The sequence below is a fragment of the Sminthopsis crassicaudata genome, chromosome 1 (genome assembly GCF_048593235.1).
Source record: "Sminthopsis crassicaudata isolate SCR6 chromosome 1, ASM4859323v1, whole genome shotgun sequence".
NCBI classification, from domain to species: Eukaryota; Metazoa; Chordata; class Mammalia; order Dasyuromorphia; family Dasyuridae; genus Sminthopsis; species Sminthopsis crassicaudata.
The window spans coordinates 470,815,219-470,839,736 of record NC_133617.1 but is presented as its reverse complement, the minus strand read 5'-3'; the positions used below and the strand labels follow the sequence as shown (position 1 = coordinate 470,839,736).

Genomic DNA, 24,518 nt, shown 5'->3' with positions numbered 1-24,518 from the left:
TGCAAAAATATGACATTCTTCAGAAAAATATATGAACAATAAGTTTAAATTCTGATATTCACAGCTGACTATACAAGTACTGTAACATTACTGCATCAATAGAACATTACTTTATTATTATTATTAATGGTTCCTATTAAGTGTAATTACTTTGAAGTTTTGATTCCATTAATTTTGCCACCTGCATGACATTCATTAATATGAATTTATTTAAAACTGTCTCCCCATTTTGTCTTAGAAAGAGATAATCCTTCAGAAAACGTATTTTGAAATATAATCCATAGCTACATCACTCTAAACATTTCATCTGAGAAAAAATGATTTTTTTTCCTTTCTTCATTTAGAAATTAGGTCAAAGCTTAGTTCTCAGAAGGGAAGAGTATGATGAGATGAAATCTTGACATTGTGACCACACCCAACTAATGAACCTTTGAAAGAATTTAATCTAAGGTGAATTCTGACCCAATGTGTTGCATTCAGGCAGATTAGATGATGGTCTGATTTGAAATAGTCTTTTATTGTCAATAAATGATATAATCAGTTGGATCCCTTAGTCCCTCATTAGAATAGGTCCCCCTCGCATTATAATATTCATTATCTAACTAACTGTTAACCAATCAGAGTTGATGCCATTCTCAAAAACATCTATTCTTCCAAGGGAACTGAGTGGGTTCCATGAGGGGTCTCTGGCATTCTAGAATGCCATTGACCCTTTTATTAATTATATGCTAATATGATTAATAAAATGATTGATTGCCCAGAAACTATGTTTCTTGAACTTCTTATATGTCACAGGACTGGAATGAAGTAAATATTAGTAGTTAGATCAAAGGATTTGGAGTTGGAGGATCCAAGTTCAAATCCTATATTTACTACTAACTTATGGTAATAGACAAATGACAACTTTGGACCTAAGTTTTCTCATCTGTTAAAATTAGGGGCTTGGATTAATTAATGGAATAATGAGATCTCTTCCAGTTCTAATTATAGAATTATAAGGGAATAAAAAACTATTTCTTTGGCTCACCTGACCATACAAATAAAGGTGTTCAGCTACTGTCATGTAATTAAATAAGATATCATACTGGGGACAAAAACTCATGCTCTCCCGGATCTGAATAATTGACTTGGAGATCTCATACCCACAGATATATGCCTCTCCACTTGTTGGAGGCAACATACCTAAGGGAAAAAAAACAAACAAACAAAACATATGCAAGACACTTAAATTAGGGAGAAGGCATTTTAATATATTGTCCTGGATTTAATATTCTTTTGATTTATCTTGACAGATTAACTCCATCTCAATTCTAGTACTACAGTCAATCAACAACATAGAGACTGTGAGCAATAAATCAATAAAGTCCAAAGATGTCTTGATTCAGTGAAATAAGTTTGGGATTTGGAATCAAAGTGACTAGCTTTATGCCTCTGACAGACAACTTGTGAGAATTTAGGCAACTCATTTGATCTCTTACAATTTGACCTATGAGAGGGAGTAACTAAGTGATTTCTCAGGAAAAGTTGAAGATCTGGAAAGATTAAAAATTAAAAGAAAGAAGGAGACATTGAAATGTGAAGAGAAAGGCCTTCAGATAGCCTATCTGTGTAGGTAATTTTTTTTTTAATCTTTCAGTTTTTAATTGAATGAGATTGAGGGAGAAAAAAAGAGTTTTGCTATAAATAAAATAGGGGCCACTGAAATATGTTTAAAAAGTTACAGAAAAATAGAAAATTAAGAAGGGAAAAGACAGCTTTGAAAGTGTAAAATTTATTAGATGCTTTTAAAAAGAATGGCATGAAAAGGAGTCATAATTCTATATATAATCATCTTTTTGCGTGTGTTCTGCCATGTATGTGCTCTTTTTTGATGTTTAAGTTCAAAATTTTAAAAATTAAATTAACAAAATTTAGAGAGAGAGAGAGAAAGATATAATGTTAACTGGGCCACAGTAGCTGAGATAGATAAAATGAAAATTTATATGAGAGACAAATGGCTAGAGATTTGTAATATAAAAAAAAAAATCAAGATCCTAGCTGCTCATTTAAAGTTTTTTTGGAATACATTACAGTACATTCTATATGTAGTCAGGAATGAGCTAATGACATGAGAACGCTGGTTAAGAAAACACAAAAGATTATAGTTGAACCCAGCTTTCTTGCTCTAGCTATGATAAAGAATAACAAAAGATCCAATGATGACTAAGACATTCAAAGAAAAAATAATATGTAAGTCTTTTCATCTAGTACAAATATATACAAAAAGAGAAGTTTGTGAGAAAGTGGAAAAGGGAATTTACTTAATCAGAGAAACTAGCACAAACTCAGGTAAATAGTCTGGAAACTTGCCAAGGCTCTAACAATTCCAGGGAAGATTGATGTTCTGTTTCTGAGAGGCAAACAACCCTAATATTTAGAAGGGGAAGTTGTATTTGGGGTAAAAATCCACAGTGGTCTATTTGTGGAACAGGGCCAGGAAATGATATTGCTTTGAATAGGGCATATCCAGTGAGGAAAAGTCTACAGCACTTTAACCACAAACTATCCAGCGATCATGAGACCACAGTATTCACAGTGTAGACATATAACAGGTACATGAAACCTCTCTATGCTTTAAGTACAGTCACTTTGGAGAAAATGAAATTTGTCATCAGAAAACCAAGTAATCAAAGTCAGGACGAAAAAGAGCCTGACTGCCTAATTCAAGAATGTGGAAAGGAATATAGTCTAGCTCAGGCACAGTCATAAGTAAAAAATTGAGGCTAGAGATGTGAGTGAATGAGAGAAGAGTGAATATCCTGGTTCAAGAGATGCCAAAGAACTAAATGTAGAAGAGGGGGGGAAATTCTAGAATATCTACAAATAGAACTGTAGAGGACAAAACATTGATTTGTCCATAAAGAATATAAGAGAACCTATACAAAATCAAATAAAAGATTAAAAAAAAAGTTAATTAAAAAAAGCTCTGGAGAAAGAAATTACAAAGAGAATAAATAGCTTTAAACAGAAAGTAGGAAACCTCATCACATAATAGATATTCTGAAAATTAGAATGGAATGAACAAAACAATATTAGAACAAACTGAAAAGATTTTTTTTAAAAAAAGAAAAGGTAAAATACATATTATAAAAATTAACTGGGGTGGAGCCAAGATGGTGGAGAGAATACATGCATCATTCTAAGCTACCCTTCTACCCTCACTACTAATTACCAAATTCAGCCTCAGAAATAGTGCTTGACTGGTAAAATCCATGAATATTGGGAGTACAACAAATTACCAACCTAAAATAATCTGGAAGATCTTCAGAAAAGGTTTGCCCTGATTGGAAGGAGCAGGCTAGGGCAGGCAGGGAGGCAAATCCAGAAGCTAGCACACTGAGCTGACTGGGAGCAGAGATGGTCTCAGTCAGTGGAGAATTTACAGGGAGGCCTCTACCACAGGTTGGTTGCTCTTTCTTGGTTGCAAAGCAGTAAATCAATAGAGAAGTTACACAAATGCCAAAAGTAGAGTGTACCCCCCAAAACAGCAGAATTTAACAGGACCTGGCCACACACACCCAGCACTGGGAGTGACACAGCACAGTCCACAGCATAGCTATGTAGCCACATTCTGCAGCATGGGGCTTTTGCCCAGTACAATCACATTTCTGCACAACAAAGGGGGGGGGGGGGAGCTCTACCCCGGGCAGCCACAATTCTGCAGTGGGGGCGGGGAGGGAGCTCTGTCCTGAGCAGTAAAACTTCCGCAACTTAGCTGTACTTCTCAGAGCAGACACTTCTAGTGGGGACTCTTCCCAGGACACTTCTGCAGTTCAGCCACTCTTAGCAGCCCATTTGCAGGACAGCTACTGTCCATCTAGCTATCCTGTTTTGTAGAAGAAGCTGGTAACCTCCTTGCCCTGAAGGCAGACACTAAGGACGTTTTTTAAAAATGAGTAAAAAAGCCAAATGAACTCTAACCATTGATAGCTTCTGTACAGAAAGAGAAGACTAACAGCAGACAGTCTCCAGACAAAAATGCCAAAGGGGGATGTAACTTGGTGCCCTTCACACAAGGTTCTCTTAGAAGAAATTGTAAAAGATCTTAAAAGAGAGCTAGGAGAAAAATGGGGAAAAGAAAGAGAAGCTCTGCAAAAGAGTATGGAAAAGGCATATAACTCACTAAAAGAAAAATCTGATAAAGTGGAAAAAGAAAACAACTTCCTGAAATTTGAATTAGAAAAAGGTAAAGAACTCTCAGGGAAACAGAATTTGTGAATTGGAAAATATAAAGAATTCCCAAGAAAGTAGGATTTGTGAATCGGAAAAAGAAAATAACTCAGTAAAAAAAAAAAAAAAAAAAAAAAAAATGAAAAAAAATTCCATAGAACAAAACAACTCATTTAAAAACTCAATTGGACATATACAAACAGAAGTAAAAAAAATCTAATGAAGAAAATAACTCATTAAAAATCATAATTGAACAAATAGAAATGAATGATTTGTTGAGACATCAAGAATCAGTCAAGCAAAACCAAAAAAAAAAAAAAAATAGAAAAAATGTTAAATATCTACTTGGAAAAACAACAGACCTGGAAAACAGATGTAGGAAAGATAATCTGAGGATTATTTTACTTCCTGAAAATAATGATTAAAAAAAGAGCCTAGACAATATTTTACAGGAAATCATCAAAGAGATGTAATAGATGTAATAGAATCATAAGGTAAAATAGCATTGAAAGAATTCATCAAATATTTTTTGAAAGAAACCCAAAAATAAAAATTCCAAAGAATGTTGTGACTAAATTTCAGAACTATCAGATTAAGAAAAAAATATTACAAGCAGCCAGAAAAAAAAAAAAAAAATCAAATACCGAGGAGTCACAATTAGGATCACTCAGGATCTAGCTGCTTCCACATTAAAGAATGGAAGAACCTGGAATCTGATATTCCCAAAGGCAAAAGAACTTGGAATGACGCCAAGAATAAACTACCCAGCTAAGCAGAGCATATTCTTCCAGGGAAGAAGATGGACATTCAGTGAAACAGGTGAATTTAATTTGTTTCTAATGAAAAAACGAGAGCTAAACAAAAAATTTGACCTCCAATTATAGGACTCAAGAGAAGCAGAAAAAGGTAAAAAGACTCTTGAGAACTATATTTCTGTTATGGACATACATAAAGAAGCACATGTATAATATGATTTTACTAATATAATATAAAAAAAGGGAAGCAGAAATGGAAAGGATATAATATCAGAAAAAAGGAAAAGGGGAGATAAAAAGAGGGAAATTATATCCCACAAAGAGGCAAAGGAAGCCTATCATAACTGAGGGAGGGGGAGGAACACTGTGTGAATCTTACTCTCATCAGATTTGACTTAAAGAGAAAATAATAGACATATTTGGTTTACAGAGAAACTTCTCTCATCTCATTAAAAAGTGGGAGAGGAAAAGGGAAAAGGAAAAGAGTAATAAGGGAAAGGTATAAGGGGAAGGGACTCAAAGGGGGTGGGAGGGATTCTAAAGAGGGAATCCTGCGTGAGGCAATTGGTGCCCATAAGCTTATACTGGGGAGAGAAGTAAGGAGGGAAAGAAAAAGAAAAGCATAATCTAGGGATAATAAGATGGCAGGAAATACAGAATTACTAGTTCTAACCATAAATGTCAATAGGATGAACTCTCCCACAATGCATTAGCAGACAGAAGACTGGATTAAAAGCCAGAATCCTACAATATGTTGTTTACAGGAAACACATTTAAAGCAGGATGATACACAGAGTAAAGGTAAAAGGCTGAAGCAAAATCTATTATGCTTCAGGTGAAGTAAAAAAAATCAGGGGTAGCCAACCTGATCTCAGATCAAGCAAAAGCAAAAATTGATTTAATCAAAATAGATAAGAAAGAAACTCTATCTTGTTAAAGGGTAGCATAGACAATGAAGCAATACCAATACTAAACATATATGCACCAAGTGGTGTAGCATCTAACTTCCTAAGGAGAAGTTAAGAGAGTTGCAAGAAGAAATAGACAGCAAAACTATAATAGTGGGAGATTTCAACCTTGCACTATCAGAATTAGATAAATCAAACCACAAAACAAATAAGAAAGAATTTAAAGAGGTAAATAGAATATTAGAAAAGTTAGGTATGATAGATCTTTGGAGGAAACTGAATGGATACAGAAAGGAGTACACTTTGTTCTCAGCAGTTAATGGAACAAGAAAATTGACCATATATTAGGACATAAAAACTTCAAAATTATATGCAGAAAGGCAGAAATAGTAAATGCATTCTTTTTAGATCATGATGCAATAAAAACTACATTCAACAAAAAGCTAGGGGTAAATAGACCAAAAAGTAATTGGAAACTAAATAATCTTATCCTAAAGAATGAATGGGTGAAACAGCAAATCATAGACACAATTAACAATTTCACCCAAGAGAATGACAACAATGAGACAACATACCAAAATTTGTGGGATGCAGCCAAAGCGGTAATAAGGGGAAATTTTATATCTTTAGAGACTTACTTGAATAAAATAGAGAAAGAGAAGATGAATGACTTGGGCTTGCAACTTAAAAGGTTAGAAAAAGGAGCAAATTAAAAACCCCCAATCAAATGCTAAACTTGTAATTCTAAAATTAAAAGGAGAAATTGATAAAATTGAAATTTTACTGTAAAAAACTATTGAATTAATAAATAAAACTAAGAGTTGGTTTTATGAAAAAAACAACAAAATAGATAAACCTTTAGTTAATTTGATTAGAGAAAGGAAAGAGGAAAATCAAATTGTTAGTCTTAAAAATGAAAAGGGAGAACATTCCACTAATGAAGAGGAAATTAGAGCAATAATTGGGAGTCACTTTGCCTAACTTTATGCCATTAAGTTTGATAACTTAAGTGAAATGGATGACTACCTTCAAAAATAGGCTTCCCAGATTAACAGAGGAGGAAGTAAATTGTTTAAAATAGTCCCATTTCAGAAAAAGAAATAGAACAAGCTATTAATCAATTCCCTAAGAAAAATCCCCATGACTACATGGGGTTTACATGTGAATTCTCCCAAGCATTTAAAGAAAAATTAACTCCAATGTTATATAAACTATTTGAAAAAATAGGGAATGAAGGACTCCTACCAAATTCCTTTTATGACACAGACATGATACTGATACTTAAATCAGTTAAGTTGAAAACAGAGAAAGAAAATTATAGACCAATCTCCCTAATGAATATTGACGCAAAAATCTTAAATAAAATATTAGCAAAAAGATTATAGAGAATCATCCCCAAGATAATACACCATGACCAAGTAGGATTTATACCAGGAATGCAGGGCTGGTTCAATATTAGGAAAACTATTAGCATAATTGACTATATCAATAACCAAATTAACAAAAGCCATATGATCCTCTCAATAGATGCAGAAAAAGCATTTGATAAAATCCAATATCCATTCCTATTAAAAACACTTGAGAATATAGGAATGAATGGATTTTTCCTTAAAAATAGTCAGGAGCATCTATTTAAAACCATCAGTAAGCATCATATATAATGAGGATAAACTGGAACCATTCCCTGTAAGATCAGGAATAAAATAAGGTTGCCCACAATTACCATTACTATTCAATATTGTATTAGAAATGCTAGCTTTGGCCATAAGAAATGAAAAAGATATGAAAGGAATTAGAGTAGGTAATAGTATACTTAGAGAACCCCAGAAATTATACTGAAAAGCTATTAGAAATAAACCACATCTTTAGCAAAATTACAGGATACAAAATAACCCCACATAAATCATCAGCATTCTTATATATCACTAACAAAATCCAACAATTAGAGATACAAAAGAGAAATTTCATTTAAAGTAACTGCTGATAATATAAAATATTTGGGAATCTAAAAACTACAAAATACTTTCCACACAAATAAAGTTAGATCTAACCAATTGGAAAAATAATAAGTGCTCTTGAACAGGTTGAGTAAATATAATAAAGATGACAATACTACCTAAACTAACCTATTTACTTAGTGCTATACCAATCAGACTTCCAAAAAACTATTTTAATGACCTAGAAAAAAATAACAACAAAATTCATCTGAAAGAACTAAAGATGAAGACTTTCAAGGGAACTAATTTTTAAAAAAATCAAATGAAGTTGGCCTAGCAGTACCAAATTAAAAACTATATTATAAAGCAGCAGTCACTAAAACCATTTGGTATTGGCTAGAAATAGACTAGTTATTCAGTGGAATAGGTTAGGTTCACAGAACAAAATAGTCAATAACTTTAATAATCTGGTGTGTGACAAACTCAAAGACCCCAGCTTTTGGGATAAGAATTCACTGTTTGACAAAAACTGCTGGGAAAATTGGAAACTAGTATGGCAGAAACTAGGCATTGATCCACACTTAACATCGTACACCAAGATAAGGTCAAAATGGGTTCATGATCTAGTAATAAAGAATGAGATTATAAATAAATTAGAAAAACATAGGATAGTTTACTTCTCAGACCTGTGGAGAAGGAAAGAATTTGTGACCAAAGAAGAACTAGAGATTATTGATCACAAAATAGAAAATTTTGATTATATTAAATTGAAAAGTTTTTGTACAAACAAAATTAATGCAGACAAGATTAGAAGGGAAACAATAAACTGGGAAAACATTTTTACAGTCAAAGGTTCAGATAAAGGCCTCACTTCCAAAATATATAGAGAATTGACTCTAATTTATAGGAAATAGGATGGCTAGGATGACAGGAAAAGAGAATGCTGAATATTGGAGGGGATGTGGGAATACTGGGACACTAATATATTATTGATCTTAAAGAAGGGAAAGGGACCTGTATGTGCAAAAATGTTTGTGGCAGCCCTTTTTGTAGTGGCTAGAAACTGGAAATTGAATGGATGCCCATCAATTGGAGAATGGCTGAATAAATTGGGGTATATGAATGTTATAAAAATGTTATTGTTCAGTAAGAAATGACCAGCAGGAAGATTTCAGAAAGGCCTGAAGAGACTTACATGAATTGATGCTGAGTGAAATGAGCAGGACCAGGATCTCATTATATACTTCAACAACATTTGTTCAATAATGAATAGAACCAGCTACACCCAGAGAAAGAACTCTGGGAAATGAGTGAGAACCACTATATAGAATTCCCCATGCCTCTGGTTTTGTCCATTTACATTTTTTATTTCCTTCTCGGGTTAATTTTATCTTATTTCAAAATCTAATTCTTCTTGTGCAGCAAAATAACCGTATGGATATGTATACATTATATTATAACATATAGCATATTTAACATGTATTGGTCTACCTGCTATCTAGGGGAAGGGATGGGGGGGAAAGAGGGTAAAAGTTCAACAGAAGGTTTTGCAAGGGTCAATGCTGAAAAATTACCCATGCATATATCTTGTAAAAAAAAAAAAAAAAGCTATAATAAAAAATAAAATAAAATAGCTGACCTAGAAAACAGTTCAAGGAGAGAAAATTTAACAGTCATTGTACTCCCTGAATACCACTACCAAATAACCCCCATCCCAATTTGCTACAGTATTGAAGGAAATCATAAATAAAAACTGCAGAGATAAAATTGAACCAGAAGACAAAGAATAAAAAGAATCCTCCAGTCAACTCCTAGAAAAAACAAAACAACAAATGAAAGATCCCAGTAATATTATACCCCAAACCCAGGCTTTCCAAGTCCAAAACAAATTTGCTGCAAAAAATTAGAAAGAAAGGGTTCAAAAATCAAGAAAGCATAATCAGGATTATAAAAGACCTGGTCACAACTAATATAAAGGATAGAAAAGCTTAAAATGTATTATTTCTTTTCTTTCTTTCTTTTTTTTTTTTTTTTTTTTTTTTTGAGGCTGAGGTTAAGTGACTTGCGCAGGGTCACACAGCTAGGAAATGTTAAGTGTCTGAGACCAGATTTGAACTCGGATCCTCCTGAATTCAGGACTGGTGCTCTCTCCACTGTGCCACCTACCTGCCCCTAAAATGTATTATTTCAAAAAAAAATTACTATAATTAGTTAGAACAAGTTTGAGTACCCATGAATCATGAGCCTTAAGAGCACCCATGTTTCTACTCTATCTGGTCATTCTGAGGCAAGGCTTCTTTGCTATTGGTTCTAGTTTTCTCTTGAACCCTCTTGGTTGATCATGGACTTTTGGGTGATTTATTGTAAAGTTATAGAGTGGAAAGAATAACTTACTCTAGCCTCACATTGAATTTCTTAATTTTTATTTGATCTTATATAATTTTTATATTTTTATTGGAGTATATTATGGGAGCTGGACTTCTGCCTCCTGTCTAACAGCTATTTGGACAGAAAATGTCAATATTCTCAATGAAAAGACAAGAACTGAGTAAAAACTTTGAAGTGTAAACCCAAGTCAAGAGAGACCTAGACTGGAAAATACTTTTGAACAATTACAAGGGTCCAAAAATTCTATTAACAGAAAAAAAAAAAAAAAAAGACAACTGTTCCTTCAGAATACTAAGCTCTTTAAGGGATTTAAGAGTTAAAAGGCCTTGCATAGATAGATGGTTCTATTGTAATATCATAAGAAAGGAAAGCATAGGGAAGGGAAGAGGAATACATTTGAAAAGAAATGAAGAATGGAGGTAATACTCATAACTGGCATATAATATAAGAAGATATAAAAGTGGAGGGAAGGGTAATGAATATACATGAATCTCATTCTTTATCAATCAGTTAAAGGAAGGCTGAACACACATTGATAAACAAAATTTAATATATTTCTATATTAAGGATATAATATTAAGACATAATTTAAAAATTGAATATATTCCCATATCATTCATATAACATGGAAATATTTTAAACAGAAAATAAAGCAAGAATGTGGAGAAAGGAAAGAAAAGTTTAGAGTTATGGAGGAAATAACTCAAAAGAAAAACAAACTTCAAGTGTGGTTAAGTATAGCATATAGGGCGATTAAAAAGAAAGCAAACAAGCATAAAGATCTGTGATTGAGGTGTGAGTGAAGGAGATGTTCTACAATGGAGTAGAAGTAGAGTTCTTCCAATATAGATTATTAATACAGATTACATAGCTTCCCTTTCACATCTTTCTTCTTTAAAAACAAAAAAGGGTCAAAAAAAGGAAAATATATAAGATGATATGAGGGAGAGAAATGCACAATCATCAATTATATAACTCGGATGAATTCATCCATAAAAATGAAGAAGACAGTAGAATGAATTATAAAATAGAATCTAGAGTCCCAGATCAATAGACCAATAACAAGGCTGACTAGTCACTTTGTTTTTCTAGTTTAGAATAACTGTCAAAATTCCAAAAGAGAAATTAATCATCAACTATAGAGCAATTACAAATGGATCCAAACGCCAAACACGCACACACACACACACACACACACACACACACACACACACACACACACACAGAGTTGTGACAAGGTGAATTATGAATTATCAGATAATACTCATTTTTTCCCATTTTTTAAAAAATAGTATCTTATTTTCCAAACACATGCAAAGATAGTTTTTAACATTCACCTTTGCAAAACTTATGTTCCAAATTTTTCTGCTTCTCTCTCTCCCCACCTCCTCCCCAAGACAGCAAGCAATCCAGTAAAAATTAAAGATATACAGTTCTTCTAAACATCTTTCTGCATTCACCATGCTGCACAAGAACAATCAGATCAAAAGGGAAAAATATAAAAAACAAGTATACAAACAACAACAAAAAAGGAACAACAATAAAAAAGTGAAAATACTATGCTTTATTCCACAGTCAGTCTCCATAGTTCTTTCTCTAGATGTGGATGACACTCTCCACAAATTTATTGAAATCACCTTGAATCACTTTATTGTTGAAAAGAGCCAAGTTCATCACAGCTGATCATTACATAATTTTGTTGTTACTGTGTATAATGCTCTCTCGGTACTACTTATTTTACTTAGTATCAGTTCATGTAAGTCTTTCCAAACTTTTCTGAAATCAGCCTCCTCATCACTTCTAACAAAACAATAATATTCCATTACTTTAATATACCATAACATATTCAGCCATTCTCCAACTCATGAGCATCCACTCAGTTTCCAGTTTCTTGCCACTATAAAGTGGGCTGCCACAAACATTCTTGCACATACAGGTCCCTTTCCTTTCTTTAAGATCTCTTTGGGATATAAGCCCAGTATAACACTGCTGGGTCAAAGGGTATGCAGTTTGATAACTTTTTGAGCATAATTCCAAATTGCTCTCCAGAATGGCTGGATGTATACACAATTCCATCAACAATGAATCAGTGTCCTTGTTTTCCCACATCTTCTCCAACATCCTGCATTATCTTTCCCTGTCATTCTAGCCAATCTGACAGGTGTGTAGTGGTATGTCAGAGTTGTCTTAATTTCTGTTTTTCTGATCAATTGTAATTTGGAACACCCTTTCATATGGCTAGAAATAGTTTCAATTTCTTCATCAGAGAATTGTCTGTTCATATCCTTTGACCATTTATCAATTGGAGAATGGCTTGATTTTTTATAAATTAGAGTCAATCCTCTATATAATTTGGAAAATGAGTCCTTTATCAGAACCTTTGGCTGTAAAAATGTTTTCCCAGTTTATTGTTTCCCTTCTAATCTTCTCTATTTTAGTTTTGTTTGTACAAAAGCTTTTCAATTTGATATAATCAAAGTTTTCTACTTTGTGGATCAATAATGATCTCTAGTTCTTCTTTGGACATAGATTCATTCCTCTTCCACAGGTCTGAGAGGTAAATTATCCTATGTTCCTCTAATTTATTTATAATCTCATTCTTTATGCCTAGGTCATGAACCCATTTTGACCTGACCTTAATTTCCAATTTTCCCAGAAATTTTTGTCAAACATTGAGTTCTTATCCCAAAAGCTGGGGTCCTTGAGTTTGTCAAACACTAGATTATTAAAGTTATTGATTATTTTGTCCTTTGGACCTAACCTATTCCACTGATCAACTAGTCTATTTCTTAGCCAATACCAAATGGTTTTGGTAACCGCTGCTTTATAATTTTAGATCTAGTACGGCTAGGCCACCTTCATTTGATTTTTTTTTTTCATTAATTCCCTTGAAATTCTTGACCTTTTGTTTTTCCATATGAACTTTGTTGTTATTTTTTCTAGGTCATTAAAATATTTTTTGGGAGTCTGATTGGTATATGCTAAATAAATAGATTAGTTTAGGTTGTATTGTCATCTTTATTATATTTGCTTGCCCTATCCAAGGGCATTTAATATTTTTCCAATTGGTTAGATCAGACTTAATTTGTGTTGAAAGTGTTTTGTAGTTTTGCTCACATAGTTTCTGATTTTTCTTGGCAGATAAATTCCTAAATATTTTATACTATCAGTAGTTACTTTAAATGGAATTTCTCTTTGTAACTCTAACTGTTGTTTTTTATTAGTGACATATAAGAATGCTGATGATTTATGTGGGTTTATTTTGTATCCTGCAACTTTGCTAAATGTGTGGATTATTTCTAACAGCTTTTTAGTAGAATCTTTGGGGTTCTCTAAGTATACCATTATGTAATCTGCAAAGAGTGGTAATTTGGCTTCTTCATTACCTACTCTAATTCCTTTAATCTCTTTCTCCACTCTTATTGCCAAAGCTAGCATTTCTAATACAGTATGAATAGTAATAGTGATAGTAGGCAACCTTATTTCACTCCTGATCTTAATGGGAATGGTTGCAGTTTATCCTCATTACATATGATGCTTACTGATGGTTTTAAATAGATGCTACTGATTATTTTAAGGAAAAGTCCATTTATTCCTATACTCTCAAGTGTTTTTAATAGAAATTCATGTTGGATTTTATCAAATGCTTTTTCTGCATCTATTGAGATGATCATATGATTTTTGTTAATTTGGTTATTAATATGGCCAATTATACTGATAGTTTTCCTAATATTGATAGCAGTCATTTAAAATATAAAAGTGTCATGTGCATTCTCCATGCCTGGAGAAAGGAATTATAAAATCTTGCATTGCAGACAACAAGCAAATTACTTTGGAAGGTAAAAATTTTCTCTCATTTACCTGAGGAGCCATATTTCAGTCTTACACTGAAAACTGTCATTTGGCAGAACACAAACAAAGTTATTTCATATCTTCACATAGACTATATGTTTTGAAAAGAACTCAAGAATGAACAATGATTAAGGAAAAGTTGAGATGAGAAGTGGAGCCAAGATGGTGGAAAGTATTTCCTCTCCAGAAAATTTTTCCAAACATATCTGGAAAATGTACCAAATTTGATTGTAATATCAGAAAAAGTCACAGTGAGCCAACTTTGCATAAAGGGACAGAGTAGTCTGTGGACATTGGAGACATAGGCAAGGGGCATATAACAAAGTACTCAAGTAGCCAGAGAAAGACTATACCATAGGGTAAGAGGAAATGTCAAATGCATTTGAGGGAGCCACCAGATTGAAAGCAAGGCAGCATGATGGATAAGGGTACAAACTGGCAACTTTGTCTCCCCCTACCTAGTTCTTGCTCATAGATCCAGGTTGAAGTAAGAAGAGGACCTGCATCAGAAAGTGTCTTTTCCTGATAGGGAAGGCAGGGCAGTGAGCTAAGAAAAGGGTTAGGTTCAGAAGGAAGCACCAGCTCTGTGATTCAGAGAAGAGCAGGCCCTCAATTATAGCTTCTATCCTAGCCTGCAAAGTAGTAATAAGGGTCACAATCTCAGAACAAAGGAGAACCTACAATTCTGACACTCTGAACTAACAGAAGTTTCCAACTGGCTGACAAAGGCTAAATCCATTGCTCATACTCAAATTCAGGTCAGGAATCTGCAAAGCTCAGACTAAAAGGCAAGCAATCAGAATTTGCCCAGTATCAGATTGTTAGGTTCTTACTAAATGCTAAGTTGGTATTTAACAATTCTCTAGCTCAGAATTCACATCTTTAGTTCAAATCTTTAAAAGGAGTTTACACCTTAAAAACAACAAATTCATTGGTTGTAAGTAATTCCCACAAGCCCCTGGGAGTACCCACAAGCCCATTCTCTGGGAGGATAAAAAGAGGAACATTGAGTCTAAGGAGACAGTATAGATTGGGATAAGAGTAAGACTTCCTGGGAGAACTTCAGGGAAGCTCGAGGAGATTTAGAGCCAGGATTCAGGAAGAAGAGGATTTGAGATTCTACCTTCCCTCTGTCTGGAGGCTCCAGAAGCCTCCCAAGAAACCTGCTCACAGAGGAAAAGATTTTACAGAAAAGAAACCTCCTCTCAGAGAAGGATTACAATTGAGAGAGGACCGGACATAACATCAGATAAGTTTGGGAGTATTGAAAGCTTGCAGATCCCCAGCCTGTCCCTAAGTTCTTCATATAATACAACATTCAATACCCCAAGAAAGCAGAAACAGAACTAGTCCAGACCTTCCCTTCAGAAATGTGGCAGCCTTAGCATTGAAAACAAAGGCAAGAAGTATGCTGGAAGAATAAACAAACAAAAATTCTACTATAAAAAACTAGAATGGTGGCAGTGAAGTTCAATATACAATCAGTAAAAGAGAATGACTCCAAAACATCTATAAGCAAAGTCTCATACACAAGAAAAACAAAACCTTGCCCAAGTAACAAAGCCCTGAAAATTCAAGTGGAGTACACAGAAGTCAATGACTCCTTCACAAGGCAATAAAAATAAATTAAAATAAAGTCAAAAGACTGAAAATAAAAGAAGAGAATTAAAGATATCACATAGCAAAACAAGTGACCTAGAAAACTAAGAAGAAAAAATTGAATGAATACCATGACCACAAAAAAGTCTAGATCTGTTAGTTTAAAAATCTTAAAAGAAAACTGTCTAAATCTTTTAGAAACAGAGGTCAAATGGAAATAGTATCTACTGATTACCATCTGAAAGAGACCCCCAAATAAAAACTTCTAGGAACACCAAAGCCAAAATTCAAAATTTCCAGATCAAAGAAAAATTTCTCTAAGCAACCAGAAAGAAAAAAATTTAATTACATGGGAACCACAGTCATGATCACATTTGTTTTAGCAGGCAGCATTATAAAAGAGCAGAGAAGTCGGAATACAATATTCCAAAAGCAAAGAATATAGGCATATCAACAAAGAAATGTCATGAATAACTTAATCAGCAAAAATGAATATAATGCTTCACAGGGAAAATGGATTTTTAATAAAATAGAGGACTTCTGAACATTTCTGATAACTGCATAGAAACTTTGACTTCAAAAAGAGGAGTGAAGAGAAATGTAATAAGATAAACTTGAATGAACCATGACAAAGAACTAAACAAGTATAAACTGCTTACATTTAAATATGGGGAGATGCTTCATGTGTCTTCTCTGAAGGGGTCTCAATATTAGGGGTCTCAATGAGGGTTTAATCAGACAAGTCATGGTAGTTTTCTTATGTCTTGATAATCTTAAAAGAAGAGTAAAAAGACAGGAGAAGAGGAATGCACTGAGGGGTAGAGGAAAAGCAAAGGAAGGCTAGGAAAAATTATTTCACCTAAATAGGGTGTGCGAAAAGATATTTACACAAGCAAAAAGAAGGCGGTGGGGGGACGGTTGATACTTGAATCTTATTGTCCTATGAACTGATAAAAAAAAAATGGAGCATATACAAATATACAATTGGGTACAAAAACACATTTTACAGGCAAACAGAAGATAAGGAGGAGAAGGGAGAGTGGGAATTAGAGGCAAGGATTATGCCTAAGAAAAACAACTTTAAGAATGTACAAAAATATGTTAGCTCTTTTAAAGTAGAAAAGAATGGGAACCGGGGGGGGGGAGTCTAAAAGTTAGAAAATGAATGAATAAGTTATATTTAAAAAAATGGGATGGAATATTAATGTTCTATAAGAAATAATGAAATAAAGGGTTTCAGAGAAACCTGGAAAGACTTGTATGAAGTGGTACAAAATAAAGTGAACAGTCTTAAGAAAACAATTTTTACAATGGCAGCAATATAGTAAACCCAAATGAAAAAAAAAGAGAGAACTTCTGAGAGAATAAGGAACTTTTATCAATGTAATGACTAACATGATGATGAAACAAATCACCTGTCTCCCTGATAGAGAACTGATGGACTCAAAATACTGAATAAGACAAATACTTTGACCATGGCTAAATGTGGAATTCTGTTTTGATTGACTATACATGTTTGTAACATATTTTTTCTTTTGTCTTTAATTGGGATGGGTGGGGAAGTTATGGTAGGAAAAAGATAAAATGGACTTTTGCTCATTGCAATATTATACACATAAATATATATGATGTGTACATATGAATGTCAAAATGACAAATCTGACTATAAGAAGACTAGATGAAAGCCTGATATTGTGGTCCTAGTTAACATCTTCAGTTTTCAAAACATAAAAATCAAATCCTTGGCTCCTCAGCTGACCAGAATTGATAACATACCTGTGAGCATTGAAAGGGTGGTAGTTTTCCCTGCTCCATTATGTCCTAGAAGGACAGTGATTTGTCCCATATAAAAATTCAATGTCAGATCGTTTACTGCGTATTTCTTAATATTGTTTGTGATGAACACCTGTGGAATAGGAAAAAATAGTAACTTTATCTATATATCTATAGCTATATAAACCTGACATTTTTGAAGAATGTATGATATATTAATCTCTTGTTGAAAGCATCAATTCTAAAGAGAAAAGTGTAAGAGGAGAGACATTTCTACTTCATAATGTAAAACAGTTTGAAGCTTGTCTAATAGAAAATTTATTTCAAGGCATTCCTATTTTTTTTCCCTGAGGCTGGGGTTAAGTGACTTGCCCAGGATCACACAGCTAGGAAGTGTTAAATGTCTGAGATCAAATTTGAATTCAGGGCCTCCTGAATTCAAGGCTGGTGCTCTATCCACTGCACCACCTGGCTGCCCCCTCAAGGCATTTCTAAATGATGTTTCAGAACATAGAAAGAATCCACAATGCTTTCATTTTTCCTAGAATAGCATGTTACAAAGCTGCAATGGAGAGATATAGGGAAAAGCAAGGATCCAAAGTCCCAAAGATTCAAAATCACAAGAGCTGTTTAAATTGAATCAGAGAGTAGAGAAACAAGCAACAAGAATAGTTTGGAAACTCTGCCAAAATTTTACACAAGAGATGATGAGTCTTAATTAGAGGAAATAACCCTATATACATATATATATGTATATATATATATTTTTCCCCCTGAGGCAATTGGGGTTAAGTGACTTGCTCAGGGTCATACAGCTAGGAAGTGTTAAGTGTCTAAGATCAGATTTGAACTCAGGTCCTCCTGACTTCAAGGCTGTTGCTCTATCCACTTCACCACCTAGCTGCCCCCTTTAAGCTCTTATATTAACAAAAGAAATAAATAAAAAATAGAATATTTGAGTATACAATTGAAACTACAAAAAATTAGAAAATTGTTAATCCTGAAATAAGGACAAAAATAGAAATCTAGAAACTCAATAAGAAATGGTAAGTAAAATAGAAAAAAATTCATTGTGATGACAAAACAACAGTTATTGAGTAAGATAAAGGAGAATGTTAGCTTAGGGTTAGACCCATAGGAATCCAAATCTCCTACTTTTACTACAGCAATGATCTCAAAAGAATATAAGATTATGGACAATGGAAAATGAGTTCTACAAGAGAAGTCAGCAGGACTGCAGGTAAATAGAATGAAAACTCTTATTAGCACTGTGGAAAGAGAAGACCAAAGAAGCATCCTAACTGGGAAAGAGTACTAACAGTATGGGGTATAATGGAAGAGATGGGGGAGAATGACCAGTAAAGACTTCATGCACAAGATGGTGTCTAACCTGCATATTAAAGGAACAGAGGGGACAAATGGAGCCAAGATAGCAGAGAGCAGACAGGACTTTGCCTGAGCTCTTTCTGGCTTCCCTCAGAATCAACACTGGATCAAGCCTCTGAATGGATTTTGGAGTGACAGGACTCACAAACATTCAGAGTGCAGCAATATTCCTGTTTAAGATCTCTTGGAAGGACTTTAGGAAAGGTCTGTCTCAATTGGGCAGGAATGGGAAGGGCTGGCACAGGGAAGCTAACTTTTAGCCAAAGTATAGCAGTGTTGGCTACTGGTTCAAAAAACCAGTCAGATTAGCAGGACAGCTGTGAGGCCTCCAATGCAACTACAGAAGTCAAACTGTGAGCCCCAACCCCAATAGTGGGCAGGACTTGGCCAGGCCCACCCAGTGCTTGGGGGAAGGCTGCAGCACCTCCAGCCCCAGTGCAGACCATGAGATACCCAAGTGCACTGCAAAGGAAGCTTGGGACAATAGAGAACTTGGGACAATCTCTCTGTGCCCAGCAGCAGAGCTCAACTTTTAAAAATGACTTAAAAAGCAAAAAGAACACAAACTATAGAAATCTTTTCAGAAACAGGGAAAATCAGAGCACAAACCCAGAAGAGGACAGAAAAGGCAAAATGCCTTTAATTAAGTCTCAAAAGGAGATGTGAACTGGACTCTAGCTCAAAAGGGTCTATTGGAAGAGTTCAAAAAGGGTCTTAAAAGAGAGATAGAAGAAAAAGGGGGAAAAGAAATGAGAACTATGCAAGAGATTATGAAAGTTTTTTGGAGAAAGCCAACAGCTTGGAAAAGGAAGCACAACTCATTGAAGAAAACAATTCATTAAAAAATAAATATGTGAACTGGAAAAAAATATGTATACATATATACTAAAAAAAAACAACTTCTTAAAAATAAATTTGTCAAATATTCATTTCAATTAGATTGTCAAATTTTTTGGCATAGAGTTGGAAAAATAGCTTCTAATTATTGCTTTAATTTCTTCATCAAAAATAGGGATTGAAGGAGTCCTACTAAACTCCTTTTATGACACAGACATGGTACTGATACCTAAACCAGGTAGGTTGAAAACAGAGAAAGAAAATTATAGACCAATCTCCCTAATGAATATTGATGCTAAAATCTTAAATAAGATATTAGCAAAAGGACTACAGAAAATCATCCCCAGAATAATACACTATGACAAATAGGATTTATACTAGGAATTCAGGGCTGGTTTAATATTAGGAAAACTATTAGTATAATTGACCATATTAATAACCAAATTAACAAAAACCATATGATCATCTCAAAAGATGCAGAAAAAGCATTTGACAAAATCCAATATCTGTTCCTAATAAAAACACTTGAGAGTATAGGAATAAATGGACTATTCCTTAAAATAGTCAGGAGCATATATTTAAAACTGCCAATAAGCATCATATGAAATGGGGATAAACTGGAACCTTTCCCAGTAGGATCAGGAATGAAACAAGGTTGCCCACAATGACCATTACTATTCATACTGTATTAGAAATGCTAGCTTCCGGCATAAGAGATGAAAAACAGATTAAAAGAATTAGAGTAGGTAATGAGGAAACCAAACTATCACTGTTTGCAAATGATATGATGGTATACTTAGAGAATCCCAGAGATTCTTCTAAAAAGCTATTAGAAATAATCCACAACTTTAGCAAAGTTGCAGGATACAAAATAAATCCACATAAATCCTTAGCATTTTTATACATCACCAACAAAATGCAACAGCAAGAGATACAAAGAGAAATTCCATTCAAAATAATGTTGACAGTATAAAATATTTGGGAATCTATGTACCAAAGGAAAGTCAGGAATTATATGAGCAAAATTACAAAACACTTGACACAAAAATAAAGTCAGATTTAAATAATTGGAAAGACATTAAGTGTTCTTGGATAGGCCAAGCAAATATAATAAAGATGACAATTCTCCCTAAACTAATCTATTTATTTAGTGCTATACCAGTCAGACTCCCAAGAAACTATTTTAATGACCTAGAAAAAATAACAACAAAATTCATATGGAGGGGCCAGAGGTGGCAGAGTGGATAGAATACCAGCCTTGAATTCAGGAGGACCAGCGTTCAAATCTGGTCTCAGACACTTCCTAGCTGTGTGACCCTGGGCAAGTCACTTAACCCCAGCCTCAGGAAAAACAAAAAACAAAACAAAAAAAACTTCATATGGAAGAACAAAAGGTCAAGAATTTCAAGGGAATTAATGAAAAAAAAAATCAAATGAAGGTGGCCTAGCTGTATCTGATCTGAAACTATATTATAAAACAGCAGTCACTAAAACCATTTGGTATTGGCTAAGAAATAGTTGATCAGTGAATAGGTTAGGTTCAAAGGACAAAATAGTGAATAACTATGGCAATCTAGTGTTTGACAAATCCAGAGATCCCGACTTTTGGGATAAGAATTCATTATTTGACAAAAACTGCTGGGAAAACTGGAAATTAGTATGGCAGAAACTAGGCATGGATGCACACTTAACACCATACACCAAGATAAGATCAAAATGGGTCCATGATTTAGGCATAAAGAACGAGATCATAAATAAATTAGAGGAACATAGGATAGTTTACCTCTCAGACTTGTGGAGGAGGAAGGAATTTGTGACCAAAGGAGAACTAGAGATCATTATTGATCACAAAATAGAAAATTTTGATTACATGAAATTAAAAAGATTTTGTACAAACAAAACTAATGCAAACAAGATTAGAAGGAAAGTAACAAACTGTGAAAACATTTTTATATTTAAAGGTTCTGATAAAGGCCTCATTTTCAAAATATATAGAGAACTAACTCTAATTTGTAAGAAATTAAGCCATTCTTCAATTGATAAATGGTGAAAGGATAAGAACAGATAATTTTCAGATGATGAAATTGAAACTATCCAAATCACTATTCATCAGAGAAATGTAAATTAAGACAACTCTGAGATACCACTACACATCTGTCAGATAGGCTAAGATAACAGGAAAAAATAATGATGAATGTTGGAGGGAATGTGGGAAAACTGGGATACTGATGCATTGTTGGTGGAGTTGTGAACAAATCCAACCATTCTAGAGAGCAACCTGGAATTATGTCCAAGAAGTTATCAAACTGTGCATACCCTTTGATCCAGCAGTGCTACTACTGAGCTTATATCCCAAAGAAATACTAAAGAAGGGAAAGGGACCTGTATGTGCCAAAATGTTTGTGGCAGCCCTCTTTGTAGTGGCCAAAAACTGGAAACTGAATGAATGCCCATCAATTGGAGAATGGTTGGGTAAATTGTGGTATATGAGTGTTATGTTGTGTAAGAAATGACCAGCAGGATGAATATAGAGAGGCTTGTTAAGACTTACATGAACTGATGCTGAGTGAAATGAGCAGAACTAGGAGATCATTATATACTTCAACAATGATACTGTATGAGGATGTATTCTGATGGAAGTGGATATCTTCAACAAAGAGAAGATCTAATTCAATTTCAATTTATCAGTGATGGACAGAATCAGCTACACCCAGAGAAGGAACACTGTTTGAGCGTAAACTGTTTGCATTTTTGTTTTTCTTCCCAGGTTATTTTTACCTTCTGAATCCAATTCTTCCTGTGCAACAAAAAATTTGATTCTGCACACATATATTGTATCTAGGGTATACTATAACATACTTAACATGTATGGGGCTGCCTACCATCTAGGGAAGGAGTGGAGAGAAGGAAGGGAAAAACTGGAACAGATGTGAGTACAAGGGATAATGTTGTAAAAAATTATCCATGCATATGTACTATCAAAAAAAAGTTATAATTATAAAATAAAATAAATTTTAAAAAAAAGACTACAAAGGGAGTTGTTGATTTTAAGAAGGTATAGTGCAGCTGAGAAGGAAGTCAAGGAGGATAAGGATTAAAAAAAAAAATCCAGGGACTGGAAGTTCTTTGCTTACCTAAGAACAAGCAGTTTGAATAGGAGAATGGTACAAAAGTAGCTTCAAATGATTGAGGAGTGAATGGATGACTTAAAATACTTTTCCCAGAAATCTGTTAGTGAGAGAAATAAATAATAAAGAATAAAGAAAGATGTAGAAGGGAGAGATATGCATGTATGTATGTATGTTGTATAGATATTATATATGAATGTAGGTATGTGTGTGTGCATATGAATATAGAAGAACTGGTGATATTTTAGGTCAATAGAAGAATTCAATAGAAAAGGAAGGCCTAAAGATGCAAAAACCAGAAACGAGATTATTGTTGGAGGAAGGCTTTGAAAGAGACAAAAGAATTAGGATTCAGGCCCTCACATGGGCAACAGGAAGACATATACATCTTCCTGTAACTCAAAAATGAAGAGGGGATGACTGAGGAAAATATTTGTCCAATCATAATTTCAAGTATGAAGGAGAAGCCAATAGAAATGTTTTTTAAAATAATGTTTTATTTTTTCCAGTTACTTGTAAAGGTAATTTTTAACATTTAATTAAAATGTTTTTTGAGTTTAAAAAAAAAAAGTTCTTCATCACGGTAAATTCACTCTTTTAATTTTTGATGCTAGTAATATAGTTCAAAAGTTTATCTATTTTGTTGTTTTTTTCCTAAAACCAATTTTTAGTTTTATTAATTAGTTCAATATTTTTGTTAGTTTCAATTTTAATAATCTTTCCTTTGATTTTCAGGATTTCTAATTTGGTATTTAACAGGGGGGTTTTAATTTGTTCTTTTTCTAGCATTTTTAGTTTTGTGTCCAATTTGTTGATCTTCTCAGGTAGAAAAAATAAAGTATCTGGGTATCTGCCTTTCAAAACAAATCAAGGAACTATATGAACACAATTACAAAATTGATTCAGCAGTGCTACTACTGGGTTTGTATTCCAATGAAATTATAAAAAAGGGAAAAGGACTCACATGTGCAAAAATGTTTGTAGCAGCTCTTTTTGTAATGGCAAAGAATTGGAAAATGAGTAGATATCCATTAAGTGGATAATGGTTGAATAAGCCATAAGTATGTAAAAGTAATGGAATATTGTTCTATATAAAATGATGAAAGAATTGATTTTAGAAAGGCCTGGAAAGATTTATATGAACTGATGCAAGGCAAAACAAGCAGAACCAGGAATACATTATACACAGCAACAGCAAGATTGTATGATGATTAACTCTGACAAATGTGTTTCTCAGTATTTCAGTGATCCAAGGTAATATCAATAAACTTTGAATAATATCAATAAACTTTGAATGGAAAATGCCATTTGCATCTAAAGATAAAATTATGGAAACTGAATATAAATCAAAATATGCTATGTTCACTTTTATTTATTTATTTATTTTAATTTTATGATTATAACATTTTTTGACAGTACATATGCATAAGTAATTTTTTACATTATCCCTTGTACTCCCTTCTGTTCCGAATTTTTCCCCTCCTTCCCTCCACCCTCTCCCCTAGATGGCAGGCATTCCCATACATATTAAATATGTTATAGTATATCCTAGGTACAATATATATGTGCAGAACCGAATTTTGTTGTTGTTGTTGTTGCAAGGGAAGAATTGGATTCAGAAGGTAAAAATAATCTGGGGAGGAAAACAAAAAATGCTAACAGTTTACACTCATTTCCCAGTGTTCCTTTTCTGAGTGTAGCTGATTCTGTCCATTATTGATCAATTGGAATTGGATTAGCTCTTCT

General features: G+C 33.7%; 1 protein-coding gene across 1 annotated transcript in view; it reads right to left on the bottom strand.

Annotated features, from left to right (window-relative positions):
* The window catches only part of LOC141550392 (phospholipid-transporting ATPase ABCA3-like), a 234,350-nt gene that overhangs the window by 104,009 nt on the left and 105,823 nt on the right, over nt 1-24,518 (bottom strand). The window contains 2 exon segments of the mRNA XM_074280992.1: nt 1,028-1,182; nt 17,425-17,554. Coding sequence (XP_074137093.1) covers nt 1,028-1,182; nt 17,425-17,554 — 285 coding nt within the window.